This window comes from Ranitomeya imitator, chromosome 1 (assembly GCF_032444005.1).
Source record: "Ranitomeya imitator isolate aRanImi1 chromosome 1, aRanImi1.pri, whole genome shotgun sequence".
NCBI classification, from domain to species: Eukaryota; Metazoa; Chordata; class Amphibia; order Anura; family Dendrobatidae; genus Ranitomeya; species Ranitomeya imitator.
Window position 1 is genome coordinate 14,882,999 of NC_091282.1, and position 16,531 is coordinate 14,899,529.

The 16,531-nt window shown below is 56.0% G+C and overlaps 1 protein-coding gene across 2 annotated transcripts in view; it reads right to left on the reverse strand.

The window, feature by feature from the left end:
* The window catches only part of LOC138657427 (zinc finger protein 84-like), a 729,030-nt gene that overhangs the window by 18,718 nt on the left and 693,781 nt on the right, over positions 1-16,531 (reverse strand). The window contains exons 1-2 of one of the 2 annotated variants that reach the window (XM_069745212.1): positions 11,563-11,747; positions 883-976 (exon numbers count right to left, since the gene is read on the reverse strand). The exons of the other annotated variant lie outside the window; for it this stretch is intronic. Of the exons in view, the coding sequence (XP_069601313.1) occupies positions 883-960 (78 nt within the window). The 5' untranslated portion in view covers positions 961-976; positions 11,563-11,747. Of the gene's footprint in view, positions 1-882; positions 977-11,562; positions 11,748-16,531 lie in introns of those variants that run through there. 2 annotated transcript variants of the gene reach the window in all.

The window sequence follows — 16,531 nt, forward strand, 5'->3', positions numbered from 1 at the left end:
TCTCTCATCTCTGTAATGTAAGAAGCCATTCCTCCCACTCTCATCTCTGTAATGTAAGAAGCCATTCCTCCCACTCTCATCTTTGTAATGTAAGAAGCCATTCCTCCCACTCTCTCATCTCTGTAATGTAAGAAGCCATTCCTCCCGCTCTCTCATCTCTGTGATGTAAGAAGCCATTCCTCCCGCTCTCTCATCTCTGTAATGTAAGAAGCCATTCCTCCCGCTCTCTCATCTCTGTAATGTAAGAAGCCATTCCTCCCGCTCTCTCATCTCTGTAATGTAAGAAGCCATTCCTCCCGCTCTCTCATCTCTGTAATGTAAGAAGCCATTCCTCCCACTCTCTCATCTCTGTAATGTAAGAAGCCATTCCTCCCGCTCTCTCATCTCTGTGATGTAAGAGGCCATTCCTCCCGCTCTCTCATCTCTGTAATGTAAGAAGCCATTCCTCCCGCTCTCATCTATGTGATGTAAGAGGCCATTCCTCCCGCTCTCTCATCTCTGTGATGTAAGAAGCCATTCCTCCCGCTCTCTCATCTCTGTAATATAAGAAGCCATTCCTCCCGCTCTCTCATCTCTGTGATGTAAGAAGCCATTCCTCCCGCTCTCTCATCTCTGTAATGTAAGAAGCCATTCCTCCCGCTCTCTCATCTCTGTAGAAATCCCGGGATCAATAACCGTCTCCAGTAATCTGGGGCCATAACCGGGAATATTATTAGACATCCCGGCCCCTCTACAGCTCTTATAGGGAATCCCCATGACAACTCCTCCGGGCAGAGAGCTCCACACAATAACTGCTCTTACAGTAAAGAATCCTTCTCTCTATTCTGGATGTCGGACTTGTCACAGAACACAATAAAGCTGATAGAAATGTAGAGGAGTTACCTCTCCGCTCAGCAGGGAGATGATCTCCAGGGCGAAGTGGAATAATCTTCTGGTGGTCTCATCCCTGTCCTCGTCCATCCTCGGGGGTCATTTGCTAGATGAAGCATTTTAAAGAAGAACATGAGAAAAATGTCAGCTCGAAGACTCTAGCACTACAGGCATAATAAAAACTTTTTTGCAAAAGCAAGCAGTTTTATAAGTTTATTTGTTATCAAAAATCTTTTGTGCTCTCAAGAAAGGAGCGATTTTTAACTTTACTTTTTAGTGCTTGTCACCTAGGTTACCCGCCATCTTTGCGGTGTATCAGTGTTGGCCGGTTTTCCAGGCAAGGAGCGCAGTGCTTACAAGCTGTGCTCTGAAGTTAGCCAGATTGCTGGTTCTGACAAGTTTCACTGCTCCTGCGTTCCTCTACTGTAGCAGTAAAGATGCCTCTATTTGCAGCACCAGAGAGCACACTGTTGAGTCCTCTGGCACAATTATGCTGATTTGATGTGTTAATCAAGCAGAAGAGCATTGTACAATATATCAATAGAAAAATACGGGGGCCAAAAGGCCCAGTCAGCTCACTAACAGACCACAGGAGCACGTGAACCCGTCCTGACCCAGATGTAGCAACAGCTGAAGACGTAAGAAATGTGAAGATTGATCCAGCTCCTTTCCGATTAAAAGTCCTTTATTGATCCATATCCTTAAAAAATCATCCCTCCACAAAAGGGAATGTGAACAGACGACAAGAACCATCTAATAGCAACGCGTTTCTATCTAAAAGATCTTCATCATGGCCATGCACATGCAGCTGCGACACCGAACAGCTGATCGTCGGGAGCGCTCCAGGTATCAGAGGCAGCTTTTCGGGAAGTGCTATAGCTATTCGGGAAGTGCTTATCCGAAGCTATTCGATCAATACTAATAATATTCCATTTATTCAATCCATCTCTTCCTTTACCTAATCCCCGTTTGATGAAATCTACTTTCACGTTGGAAAAAGCTATATGGTATCTCAAAAACTAATAAATGTAACATTAATCCCAACAAACTTCCAATCTCAATTTTTCATACAGCTCTACAAAATTTTCCATGTAATAAAACTGTGAAATGTTTGGAATTCTAGACTGTTCTTCACTTATAACGGGGCCTAAATTAGACTCGATTATAAACCTTACACAATCTTCCTGACGAAGAATTCTATAATTGTCTACAGTTGAGGAAGTATATTAGAAATACGTTTTCTTTACGTTTGACCCTTTCAAGAGAACTTCTTACTCTTTTAGAGACTCCTATGAATAACTCAATATGGAATAAGGAAGAAGATCTACTCGATTTTTAACTCTGATGTCTCTTTTGAAAAACTGAATTACCGTATATACTCGAGTATAAGCCGAGATTTTCAGCCCACTTTTTTGGAGCTGAAAGTCCCCCTCTAAGCTTATACTCGAGTCATACCCAGGGGTCGGCAGGGGAGGGGGAGCGGAGGCTATCTAATTATACTTACCTGCTCCTGTGCAGTCCCTGCTTCCCCGGCGCCCCAGCTTCTTCCTGTACTGAGTGGTCACATGGTACCGCTCATTACAGTAATGAATATGGACCCCTCTCCACTCCCATAGAGGTGGAGCCGCATATTCATTACTATAATGAGCGGTAATCGTGACCGCTCAATACAGGAAGAAGCTACGGTGCCGGGGAAGCAGGGACTGCACAGCGCCAGGAGCAGGTGAGTATAACGGGGAGGGGAGCGCTGCGCGATATTCACCTGCTCCTCATTCCAGCCGCCGCTCTGTCTTCAGCGTCTTCTGCAGTGACGCTCAGGTCAGAGGGCGCGATGACGTGTTTAGTGCGCGCCGCCCTCTGCCTGAACGTCAGTGCAGAAGACGCTGAAGATAGAGTGGCGCCGGAGCGAAGTCAGGTGAATATTGAAAGTGCCGGGGGCCTGAGCGACGGAGAGGTGAGTATTAGGGTTGAGCGAAACGGATCGGACAAATTAAAAAATCGGCAAAGTCGGGTTTCATGAAACCAGACCCTAGTGTGGGATCGGCCATGAGGATGGCGATCTTCACACCAAAGTCGCGTTTCGTATGATGCTTTCAGCGCCATTTTTCAGCCAATGAAGGTGGACGCAGAGAGTGGGCAGCGTGATGACATTGGTCTCGGTCCCCACCATCTTAGAGAAGGGCATGACAGTGATTGGCTTGCTTTCTGCGGCGTCACAGGGGCTATAAAGGGGCGTACACGCCGACCGCCATCTTACTTCTGCCGAGCTCAGCATAGGGAGAGGTTGCTGCAGCTTCATCAGAAGAAGGAATATAGTTAGGGAGGGAAGATTAACCCCGAAACTGCTTGTGCTGTAGCGAATTCCACTGTCCAACACCTTACCAAATGTAAGGTTATACACATGGGAAGAAGGAATCAATATCACCATTACACACTGAACGGGAAACCACTGGGTAAATCTGACAGGGAGAAGGACTTGGGGATCCTAGTTAATGATAAACTTACCTGGAGCAGCCAGTGCCAGGCAGCAGCTGCCAAGGCAAACAGGATCATGGGGTGCATTAAAAGAGGTCTGGATACACATGATGAGAGCATTATACTGCCTCTGTACAAATCCCTAGTTAGACCGCACATGGAGTACTGTGTCCAGTTTTGGGCACCGGTGCTCAGGAAGGATATAATGGAACTAGAGAGAGTACAAAGGAGGGCAACAAAATTAATAAAGGGGATGGGAGAACTACAATACCCAGATAGATTAGCGAAATTAGGATTTTTTAGTCTAGAAAAAAAGACGACTGAGGGGCGATCTAATAACCATGTATAAGTATATAAGGGGACAATACAAATATCTCGCTGAGGATCTGTTTATACCAAGGAAGGTGACGGGCACAAGGGGGCATTCTTTGCGTCTGGAGGAGAGAAGGTTTTTCCACCAACATAGAAGAGGATTCTTTACTGTTAGGGCAGTGAGAATCTGGAATTGCTTGCCTGAGGAGGTGGTGATGGCGAACTCAGTCGAGGGGTTCAAGAGAGGCCTGGATGTCTTCCTGGAGCAGAACAATATTGTATCATACAATTATTAGGTTCTGTAGAAGGACGTAGATCTGGGGATTTATTATGATGGAATATAGGCTGAACTGAATGGACAAATGTCTTTTTTCGGCCTTACTAACTATGTTACCTTTTTTTGCAGGGACAGTGAAGGCTACATTTTTGTGCATCAGCTCTGTAGCTTATTAGTCTGCCTTATAAGACTTCCTGATAGCTGCATTGCTGTTTGTACGCTCCTGTGCAAACCAACTGCTTATTTAAAAGCGAAAATCCTGTTGCTCCCTTCTGCACAGTTATCTTGTTTATTTGTCCACACTTTTGTGTGCAGCAGTCCTTTTTATTGCTGCCATACTTGTCCTGAGATCATTGTAGGGAGATTGAAATTGTACTACAGTCCTTGTATTTTTTCATATATCTTCCAGCCACTTGCTGCCACTTACATTGTGTTGTTTTTTGACCAGGGCCTGAGTTTTGGTTCAGTCTCCCCCCCAAAAAAAGGGAGATTTAAATTCTCAACAAGTTTTATATGCACCTTCTACCTTGTTTTACAGTACCATATAACGGTTGTTATTTTGGTTAGATTTTCCAAAAAATGAGGAAGTCTGGTGGAAGTGTCCATGGGCGGTGGTTGCCAGCTGGTACTGATGGCGGTGGTGGAGCATCTGGTGGTCGTGGCAAAAGCACAATAGCACCTAAGGCTGGAGGTGTTGAGCCAGCATCATCGTCTGGCTACACAAGGCCTCGAAGGCTCCCTTATCTGGGAGTAGGAAAACTGCTTTTAAAGCCGGATGATCTAACCTTCATTAAAATGAACCAATCATGGATTTCTAATTATTTTGCCCCACGTTCCCCTGCTGACACGTAGCTTGCTGGAAAAATGTCTTGCTTTTGGCCTCCTCTTACTGACTTCTCCAATTCCTCCATTTGCAGCTGCTGAATGTCCACCATAGGCCATTTTTATACCTCCCTAAATGGGCTGACTCCCCCCACAGGGCTGTGGTCACCACTTGGCGCAAGCACCCGTGCGAGTGCCGTTTACCTGGACAGGTGGGTGCGCCCACTCTTGGGCGACGGCACTGGCACAGGGTCCCTCATAGTACAATGAAGTGTCTCTGACGGTGGTGGTGCACAACCAACGTCAGACACACCGTCGTAATATGAGGGGCCCTGTGCCAGTACCGCCACCCACGAGAGAGTGTTCCCCCCCAGCTCGAACTGCGCTCTACCACTTGCAATACTTACCTCTCCCTGCTCCACTACTGTGTAGTCTGTGCTGTTAAATCCTTCAATGGCACTGCCAATACAAATTTGTTGAAATGATAGATGATAGTTAAAATATACAGGGGCCCTGGCCTCCATTTAGACCAGTTAATACTTTGCGCCTACTACCACTGTTACTCAGCAGAGGAGCCCACCCCTGTACCTCGCTATGCCGCCTGTTTAGTCCTGTTACCAATTTTGAACTGCATTTAGCCCACTTTCTTATTTGGGCCTATATCTGTGTTTCCTCCTCGTCCTGCCCATTGCCCAGCCAGTGATAGATGAGTCTGCTGGTACATTGACCCAGACCACTACATTCCCCGTGCACGCTACACAGCCAGAATCTGACCCTGCTGAAAGTCAGGTTCCCCTTCCCGCATACCATACCACCTTACACGGGGACAAAGAGGAAGGTGCAGATGAAAGTTCAGGTTCCTTCATCAGGTGGGGGGGGGGGGGCATACTCGTTGGCGACGTCACTGGCACAGGGCCCCTCATAGTACGCAAAAGTGTCTCTACCAGTGGGAGGCGTCACCCACCGTCAAACACACCGCCGTACTATGAGGGGCCCTGTGACAATGCCATCTAGTGGGCCCCCCCTGCTTGCTCAGGATCACAGCACTTGCAAAGTTGAAATACTTACCTCTCCCTGCTCCACTGCCGGGACGTAATCCGCGTTTCCTGGGCCCATGAAAATCTTGAGCTAGCCCTACCCCCCCACAACTTTAGCCAAATGACCCCCTGTTTTCAATGCCTTACTATTATTATAAAGTAAATTAAGATTGACAAGCTTCAGTAACAAGAATTGATGTTTTTGGCATTAAAATGGGCACTGTAGGTGTTTTTCTGTCCTCCACTCACTGCCGACTTTGATTCCCCATTGACTTGCATTGGGTTTCGTGTTTCAGTCGGCCCCCGACTTTTTGCAATAATCGGCCGATTTCACCCGACCCGACTTTTGACAAAGTCGGGTTTTGCGAAACCTGACTCGATCCGAAAAAAGTAAAAGTCGCTCAACTCTAGTGAGTATGTGATTTTTTTTTTCTTATCGCAGCAACAGCAAATGGGGCAAGTGTCTGTATGGAGCATCATATGGGGCATAATCAAAGTTTGTGCACCACTATATGGGGCAAATTTCTTTATGGAGCATCTTATGGGGCCATTATTAACGTTTGTGCAGCATTATATGGGGCAAATGTATGGGGCATCAAAATCATATGAAAAAACCTCAATGTTAAAATTCCTTTTTATTATTAAAAACAAGGCACCCAACCCCACCTACAGTGAACAACAAAAAACAAAAACCAACAAAAACAAATGTGCTCAAACCAATGTAAATAGAACTAATGGGGAAATCTATACAGCCCTACTCGAGGCACATATACTGCCCCTACCTGGCTGCGGAGGTAGACGCCCTAGGGGGGAGCGTTGTGGCGCCCCCGCTCCACGATGACTATCCCTACAGGCCCTGATATGCCCTGCGGCCACTGATGAGAGCCACTACCCAAACACTAAAGGATCCTCTAGCACTATACAGGTAACTACTATGCTAGGGATTACCTGGTTCCCCAAAAACAACAAGCTAAATATGAACACATATGGCGATAGATAGATATCAACTAAATAGTCATTCACTGTGATCCAAATATTTCTGGCTCAGTATAGGCAAAGATCTTTGATAGATCAACACTATCACACACTAGCACACTGCAGCACACTAGTACCTGCCTCAGTGACACTAGCACCTGTCCCGTGACACTAGCACCTGCCTCAGTGACACTAGAACCTGAGGATCTCACCGCGGCACACTAGCAGCTGCCTCAGTAACACTAGTACCTGCCTCAGTGACACTAGCACCTGTCCCGTGACACTAGCACCTGCCTCAGTGACACTAGCCCCTGCCTCAGTGACACTAGCCCCTGCCTCAGTGACACTAGCCCCTGCCTCAGTGACACTAGCCCCTGCCTCAGTGACACTAGCACCTGAGGATCTCACCGCGGCACACTAGCACACCGCAGCACACTAGCAGCTGCCTCACTGACACTAGCACCCGCCTCAGTGACACTAGCACCCGCCTCAGTGACACTAGCCCCTGCCTCAGTGACACTAGCACCTGAGGATCTCACCGCGGCACACTAGCACACCGCAGCACACTAGCAGCTGCCTCAGTGACACTAGCACCCGCCTCAGTGACACTAGCACCCGCCTCAGTGACACTAGTACCTGTCCCGTGACACTAGCACCTGCCTCAGTGACACTAGCACCTGCCTCAATGACACTAGCACCTGCCTCAGTGACACTAGCCCCTGCCTCAGTGACACTAGCACCTGAGGATCTCACCGCGGCGCACTAGCACACCGCAGCACACTAGCACCTGCCTCAGTGACACTAGCACCTGCCTCCGTGACACTAGAACCTGAGGATCTCACGGCGGCACACTAGCAGCTGCCTCAGTAACACTAGTACCTGCCTCAGTGACACTAGCACCTGTCCCGTGACACTAGCACCTGCCTCAGTGACACTAGCACCTGTCCCGTGACACTAGCACCTGCTTCAGTGACACTAGCACCTGCCTCAGTGACACTAGCACCTGAGGATCTCACCGCGGCACCTAGCAGCACACTAGCACCTGCCTCGGTGACACTAGCACCTGCCTCAGTGACACTAGCACCTGCCTCAGTGACACTAGCACCTGCCTCAGTGACACTAGCACCTGCCTCAGTGACACTAGCACCCGCCTCAGTGACACTAGCACCTGTCCCGTGACACTAGCACCTGCCTCAGTGACACTAGCACCTGCCTCAGTGACACTAGCACCTGCCTCAGTGACACTAGCACCCGCCTCAGTGACACTAGCACCTGTCCCGTGACACTAGCACCTGCCTCAGTGACACTAGCACCTGTCCCGTGACACTAGCACCCGCCTCAGTGACACTAGAACCTGAGGATCTCACCGCGGCACACTAGCAGCTGCCTCAGTAACACTAGTACCTGCCTCAGTGACACTAGCACCTGTCCCGTGACACTAGCACCTGCCTCAGTGACACTAGAACCTGAGGATCTCACCGCGGCACACTAGCAGCTGCCTCAGTAACACTAGTACCTGCCTCAGTGACACTAGCCCCTGCCTCAGTGACACTAGCACCTGAGGATCTCACCGCGGCACACTAGCACACTGCAGCACACTAGCACCTGCCTCAGTGACACTAGCACCCGCCTCAGTGACACTAGCACCCGCCTCAGTGACACTAGCCCCTGCCTCAGTGACACTAGCACCTGAGGATCTCACCGTGGCACACTAGCACACTGCAGCACACTAGCACCTGCCTCAGTGACACTAGCACCCGCCTCAGTGACACTAGCACCCGCCTCAGTGACACTAGCACCCGCCTCAGTGACACTAGCACCCGCCTCAGTGACACTAGCACCTCCTCTGTGACACTAGCACCCGCCTCAGTGACACTAGCCCCTGCCTCAGTGACACTAGCACCCGCCTCTGTGACACTAGCACCCGCCTCTGTGACACTAGCCCCTGCCTCAGTGACACTAGCACCCGCCTCTGTGACACTAGCACCCGCCTCTGTGACACTAGCACCTGCCTCTGTGACACTAGCACCTGCCTCTGTGACACTAGCACCTCCCCAGTGACACTAGCACCTCCCCAGTGACACCAGCACCTCCCCAGTGACACTAGCACCCGCCTCAGTGACACTAGCACCCGCCTCTGTGACACTAGCACCTCCTCTGTGACACTAGCACCCGCCTCTGTGACACTAGCCCCTGCCTCAGTGACACTAGCCCCTGCCTCAGTGACACCAGCACCTGCCTCAGTGACACTAGCACCGGCCTCAGTGACACTAGCACCGGCCTCAGTGACACTAGCACCTCCTCTGTGACACTAGCACCTGCCTCTGTGACACTAGCACCTGCCTCTGTGACACTAGCACCTCCCCAGTGACACTAGCACCTCCCCAGTGACACCAGCACCTCCCCAGTGACACTAGCACCCGCCTCAGTGACACTAGCACCCGCCTCTGTGACACTAGCACCTCCTCAGTGACACTAGCACCCGCCTCTGTGACACTAGCACCTGCCTCTGTGACACTAGCACCTGCCTCTGTGACACTAGCACCTCCCCAGTGACACCAGCACCTCCTCAGTGACACTAGCACCTGCCTCTGTGACACTAGCACCTCCCCAGTGACACCAGCACCTCCTCAGTGACACTAGCACCTGCCTCGGTGACACTAGCACCTCCTCAGTGACACTAGCCCCTGCCTCAGTGACACTAGCACCCGCCTCAGTGACACTAGCCCCTGCCTCAGTGACACTAGCACCTCCCCAGTGACACTAGCACCTCCTCAGTGACACTAGCACCTCCTCAGTGACACTAGCACCTCCTCAGTGACACTAGCCTCTGCCTCAGTGACACTAGCCCCTGCTTCAGTGACACTAGCACCTCCCCAGTGACACTAGCACCTCCTCAGTGACACTAGCACCCGCCTCAGTGACACTAGCCCCTGCTTCAGTGACACTAGCACCTCCCCAGTGACACTAGCACCCGCCTCAGTGACACTAGCCCCTGCTTCAGTGACACTAGCACCTCCTCAGTGACACTAGCACCTCCTCAGTGACACTAGCACCTCCCCAGTGACACTAGCACCTCCTCAGTGACACTAGCACCTCCTCAGTGACACTAGCACCTCCTCAGTGACACTAGCCTCTGCCTCAGTGACACTAGCCCCTGCTTCAGTGACACTAGCACCTCCCCAGTGACACTAGCACCTCCTCAGTGACACTAGCACCCGCCTCAGTGACACTAGCCCCTGCTTCAGTGACACTAGCACCTCCCCAGTGACACTAGCACCCGCCTCAGTGACACTAGCCCCTGCTTCAGTGACACTAGCACCTCCCCAGTGACACTAGCACCTCCTCAGTGACACTAGCACCTCCTCAGTGACACTAGCACCTCCCCAGTGACACTAGCACCTCCCCAGTGACACTAGCACCCGCCTCAGTGACACTAGCACCTCCCTCAGTGACACTAGCCCCTCCCTCAGTGACACTAGCACCTCCCCAGTGACACTAGCACCTCCCTCAGTGACACTAGCCCCTCCCTCAGTGACACTAGCCCCTCCCTCAGTGACACTAGCCCCTCCCTCAGTGACACTAGCACCCGCCTCAGTGACACTAGCACCTCCCTCAGTGACACTAGCCCCTCCCTCAGTGACACTAGCACCTCCCCAGTGACACTAGCCCCTCCCTCAGTGACACTAGCCCCTCCCTCAGTGACACTAGCACCTCCTCAGTGACACTAGCCCCTCCCTCAGTGACACTAGCACCCGCCTCAGTGACACTAGCACCTCCCCAGTGACACTAGCCCCTCCCTCAGTGACACTAGCCCCTCCCTCAGTGACACTAGCCCCTCCCTCAGTGACACTAGCCCCTCCCTCAGTGACACTAGCACCCTCCTCAGTGACACTAGCACCTCCCTCAGTGACACTAGCCCCTCCCTCAGTGACACTAGCACCTCCCCAGTGACACTAGCCCCTCCCTCAGTGACACTAGCCCCTCCCTCAGTGACACTAGCACCTCCCTCAGTGACACTAGCCCCTCCCTCAGTGACACTAGCACCTCCCCAGTGACACTAGCCCCTCCCTCAGTGACACTAGCCCCTCCCTCAGTGACACTAGCACCTCCTCAGTGACACTAGCACCTCCTCAGTGACACTAGCACCCGCCTCAGTGACACTAGCCCCTCCCTCAGTGACACTAGCCCCTCCCTCAGTGACACTAGCACCTCCTCAGTGACACTAGCACCTCCTCAGTGACACTAGCACCCGCCTCAGTGACACTAGCCCCTCCCTCAGTGACACTAGCCCCTCCCTCAGTGACACTAGCACCTCCCTCAGTGACACTAGCCCCTCCCTCAGTGACACTAGCACCTCCCCAGTGACACTAGCCCCTCCCTCAGTGACACTAGCCCCTCCCTCAGTGACACTAGCACCTCCTCAGTGACACTAGCCCCTCCCTCAGTGACACTAGCACCTCCCTCAGTGACACTAGCCCCTCCCTCAGTGACACTAGCACCTCCCCAGTGACACTAGCCCCTCCCTCAGTGACACTAGCCCCTCCCTCAGTGACACTAGCACCTCCTCAGTGACACTAGCACCTCCTCAGTGACACTAGCCCCTCCCTCAGTGACACTAGCCCCTCCCTCAGTGACACTAGCCCCTCCCTCAGTGACACTAGCCCCTCCCTCAGTGACACCAGCACCCGCCTCGGTGACAGAGGGAGGAGGAGGCGGTTTTATCCACCAGTGCATCCGCAGGCCCCTCCCTCCTTCCCCCCAGCACCGTCCTGACACCCGCCGTGTTCTCACCTGCAGCCCCCGGAGCTCGTCCTCCTCTTATCTGTGTATAATGACGTCTGTTCTGCACAGAAGTCTCCGTGTAATATGGCTGATAACAGAGAACAAAACATCCACAGAACAGCAGGACGGATCTGCTACACTGCAAATGGACGAAGGACCTGCGATGACGTCACTGTCATGTGATCAGAGCATCTGGGGCGGAGCTTGTTAATACATGGAAAAAAAGGACCTGTGACATTAGTCATGTGACTAGAGAAGGCGGAGACACTGACGACTGGGATCACATGACGGTGACGTCAGCACAGGTCCGTGGGCTCCTGCAGCCAATGAGCGCCCGGTGGTGATGTTGCCTGTGAGGACGTCATATTAACCCCTCCGCCGCTGTACACGGTCAGAGCCGAGGCCGCGGGGAGATCCTCGGGAGATCCCTCCGCTGTGCACGGTCAGAGCCGAGGCCGTGGGGAGATCCTCAGGAGATCCCTCCGCTGTACACGGTCAGTGCCGAGGCCGCGGGAAGATCCTCAGGAGATCCCTCCGCTGTGCACGGTCAGAGCTGAGGCCGCGGGGAGATCCTCAGGAGATCCCTCCGCTGTGCACGGTCAGCGCCGAGGCCGCGGGGAGATCCTCAGGAGATCCCTCCGCTGTACACGGTCAGAGCTGAGGCCGCGGGGAGATCCTCGGGAGATCCCTCCGCTGTGCACGGTCAGAGCCGAGGCCGTGGGGAGATCCTCAGGAGATCCCTCCGCTGTGCACGGTCAGAGCCGAGGCCGTGGGGAGATCCTCAGGAGATCCCTCCGCTATACACGGTCAGTGCCGAGGCCGCGGGAAGATCCTCAGGAGATCCCTCCGCTGTGCACGGTCAGAGCTGAGGCCGCGGGGAGATCCTCAGGAGATCCCTCCGCTGTGCACGGTCAGTGCCGAGGCCGCGGGGAGATCCTCAGGAGATCCCTCCGCTGTGCACGGTCAGAGCTGAGGCCGCGGGGAGATCCTCAGGAGATCCCTCCGCTGTGCACGGTCAGAGCTGAGGCCGCGGGGAGATCCTCAGGAGATCCCTCCGCTGTGCACGGTCAGTGCCGAGGCCGCGGGGAGATCCTCAGGAGATCCCTCCGCTGTGCACGGTCAGAGCCGAGGCCGCGGGGAGATCCTCAGGAGATCCCTCCGCTGTGCACGGTCAGTGCCGAGGCCGCGGGGAGATCCTCAGGAGATCCCTCCGCTGTGCACGGTCAGAGCTGAGGCCGCGGGGAGATCCTCAGGAGATCCCTCCGCTGTGCACGGTCAGTGCCGAGGCCGCGGGGAGATCCTCAGGAGATCCCTCCGCTGTGCACGGTCAGAGCCGAGGCCGCGGGGAGATCCTCAGGAGATCCCTCCGCTGTACACGGTCAGTGCCGAGGCCGCGGGGAGATCCTCAGGAGATCCCTCCGCTGTGCACGGTCAGAGCCGAGGCCGCGGGGAGATCCTCAGGAGATCCCTCCGCTGTGCACGGTCAGAGCTGAGGCCGCGGGGAGATCCTCAGGAGATCCCTCCGCTGTGCACGGTCAGAGCTGAGGCCGTGGGGAGATCCTCAGGAGATCCCTCCGCTGTGCACGGTCAGAGCCGAGGCCGCGGGGAGATCCTCAGGAGATCCCTCCGCTGTGCACGGTCAGAGCTGAGGCCGCGGGGAGATCCTCAGGAGATCCCTCCGCTGTGCACGGTCAGTGCCGAGGCCGCGGGGAGATCCTCAGGTGATCCCTCCGCTGTGCACGGTCAGTGCTGAGTCCTCAGGAGATCCTCAGGAGATCCCTCCGCTGTGCACGGTCAGAGCTGAGGCCGCGGGGAGATCCTCAGGAGATCCCTCCGCTGTGCACGGTCAGTGCCGAGGCCGCGGGGAGATCCTCAGGAGATCCCTCCGCTGTGCACGGTCAGAGCCGAGGCCACGGGGAGATCCTCAGGAGATCCCTCCGCTGTGCACGGTCAGAGCCGAGGCCACGGGGAGATCCTCAGGAGATCCCTCCGCTGTGCACGGTCAGTGCCGAGGCCGCGGGGAGATCCTCAGGAGATCCCTCCGCTGTGCACGGTCAGTGCTGAGTCCTCAGGAGATCCTCAGGAGATCCCTCCGCTGTGCACGGTCAGTGCCGAGGCCGCGGGGAGATCCTCAGGAGATCCCTCCGCTGTGCACGGTCAGTGCTGAGTCCTCAGGAGATCCTCAGGAGATCCCTCCGCTGTGCACGGTCAGTGCCGAGGCCGCGGGGAGATCCTCAGGAGATCCCTCCGCTGTGCACGGTCAGTGCTGAGGCCGCGGGGAGATCCTCAGGAGATCCCTCCGCTGTGCACGGTCAGTGCCGAGGCCGCGGGGAGATCCTCAGGAGATCCCTCCGCTGTGCACGGTCAGTGCCGAGGCGAGATCCTCAGGAGATCCCTCCGCTGTGCACGGTCAGAGCCGAGGCCACGGGGAGATCCTCAGGAGATCCCTCCGCTGTGCACGGTCAGCGCCGAGGCCGCGGGGAGATCCTCAGGAGATCCCTCCGCTGTGCACGGTCAGAGCTGAGGCCGCGGGGAGATCCTCAGGAGATCCCTCCGCTGTGCACGGTCAGTGCCGAGGCCGCGGGGAGATCCTCAGGTGATCCCTCCGCTGTGCACGGTCAGTGCTGAGTCCTCAGGAGATCCTCAGGAGATCCCTCCGCTGTGCACGGTCAGTGCCGAGGCCGCGGGGAGATCCTCAGGAGATCCCTCCGCTGTGCACGGTCAGAGCTGAGGCCGCGGGGAGATCCTCAGGAGATCCCTCCGCTGTGCACGGTCAGTGCCGAGGCCGCGGGGAGATCCTCAGGAGATCCCTCCGCTGTGCACGGTCAGAGCCGAGGCCGCGGGGAGATCCTCAGGAGATCCCTCCGCTGTGCACGGTCAGAGCTGAGGCCGCGGGGAGATCCTCAGGAGATCCCTCCGCTGTGCACGGTCAGTGCCGAGGCCGCGGGGAGATCCTCAGGTGATCCCTCCGCTGTGCACGGTCAGTGCTGAGTCCTCAGGAGATCCTCAGGAGATCCCTCCGCTGTGCACGGTCAGTGCCGAGGCCGCGGGGAGATCCTCAGGAGATCCCTCCGCTGTGCACGGTCAGAGCTGAGGCCGCGGGGAGATCCTCAGGAGATCCCTCCGCTGTGCACGGTCAGTGCCGAGGCCGCGGGGAGATCCTCAGGAGATCCCTCCGCTGTGCACGGTCAGAGCCGAGGCCGCGGGGAGATCCTCAGGAGATCCCTCCGCTGTGCACGGTCAGAGCTGAGGCCGCGGGGAGATCCTCAGGAGATCCCTCCGCTGTGCACGGTCAGTGCCGAGGCCGCGGGGAGATCCTCAGGAGATCCCTCCGCTGTGCACGGTCAGAGCCGAGGCCGCGGGGAGATCCTCAGGAGATCCCTCCGCTGTACACGGTCAGTGCCGAGGCCGCGGGGAGATCCTCAGGAGATCCCTCCGCTGTGCACGGTCAGAGCCGAGGCCGCGGGGAGATCCTCAGGAGATCCCTCCGCTGTGCACGGTCAGAGCTGAGGCCGCGGGGAGATCCTCAGGAGATCCCTCCGCTGTGCACGGTCAGAGCTGAGGCCGTGGGGAGATCCTCAGGAGATCCCTCCGCTGTGCACGGTCAGAGCCGAGGCCGCGGGGAGATCCTCAGGAGATCCCTCCGCTGTGCACGGTCAGAGCTGAGGCCGCGGGGAGATCCTCAGGAGATCCCTCCGCTGTGCACGGTCAGTGCCGAGGCCGCGGGGAGATCCTCAGGTGATCCCTCCGCTGTGCACGGTCAGTGCTGAGTCCTCAGGAGATCCTCAGGAGATCCCTCCGCTGTGCACGGTCAGAGCTGAGGCCGCGGGGAGATCCTCAGGAGATCCCTCCGCTGTGCACGGTCAGTGCCGAGGCCGCGGGGAGATCCTCAGGAGATCCCTCCGCTGTGCACGGTCAGAGCCGAGGCCACGGGGAGATCCTCAGGAGATCCCTCCGCTGTGCACGGTCAGAGCCGAGGCCACGGGGAGATCCTCAGGAGATCCCTCCGCTGTGCACGGTCAGTGCCGAGGCCGCGGGGAGATCCTCAGGAGATCCCTCCGCTGTGCACGGTCAGTGCTGAGTCCTCAGGAGATCCTCAGGAGATCCCTCCGCTGTGCACGGTCAGTGCCGAGGCCGCGGGGAGATCCTCAGGAGATCCCTCCGCTGTGCACGGTCAGTGCTGAGTCCTCAGGAGATCCTCAGGAGATCCCTCCGCTGTGCACGGTCAGTGCCGAGGCCGCGGGGAGATCCTCAGGAGATCCCTCCGCTGTGCACGGTCAGTGCTGAGGCCGCGGGGAGATCCTCAGGAGATCCCTCCGCTGTGCACGGTCAGTGCCGAGGCCGCGGGGAGATCCTCAGGAGATCCCTCCGCTGTGCACGGTCAGTGCCGAGGCGAGATCCTCAGGAGATCCCTCCGCTGTGCACGGTCAGAGCCGAGGCCACGGGGAGATCCTCAGGAGATCCCTCCGCTGTGCACGGTCAGCGCCGAGGCCGCGGGGAGATCCTCAGGAGATCCCTCCGCTGTGCACGGTCAGAGCTGAGGCCGCGGGGAGATCCTCAGGAGATCCCTCCGCTGTGCACGGTCAGTGCCGAGGCCGCGGGGAGATCCTCAGGAGATCCCTCCGCTGTGCACGGTCAGAGCTGAGGCCGCGGGGAGATCCTCAGGAGATCCCTCCGCTGTGCACGGTCAGAGCCGAGGCCACGGGGAGATCCTCAGGAGATCCCTCCGCTGTGCACGGTCAGAGCCGAGGCCACGGGGAGATCCTCAGGAGATCCCTCCGCTGTGCACGGTCAGTGCCGAGGCCGCGGGGAGATCCTCAGGAGATCCCTCCGCTGTGCACGGTCAGAGCTGAGGCCGCGGGGAGATCCTCAGGAGATCCCTCCGCTGTGCACGGTCAGTGCTGAGTCCTCAGGAGATCCTCAGGAGATCCCTCCGCTGTGCACGGTCAGTGCCGAGGCCGCGGGGAGATCCTCAGGA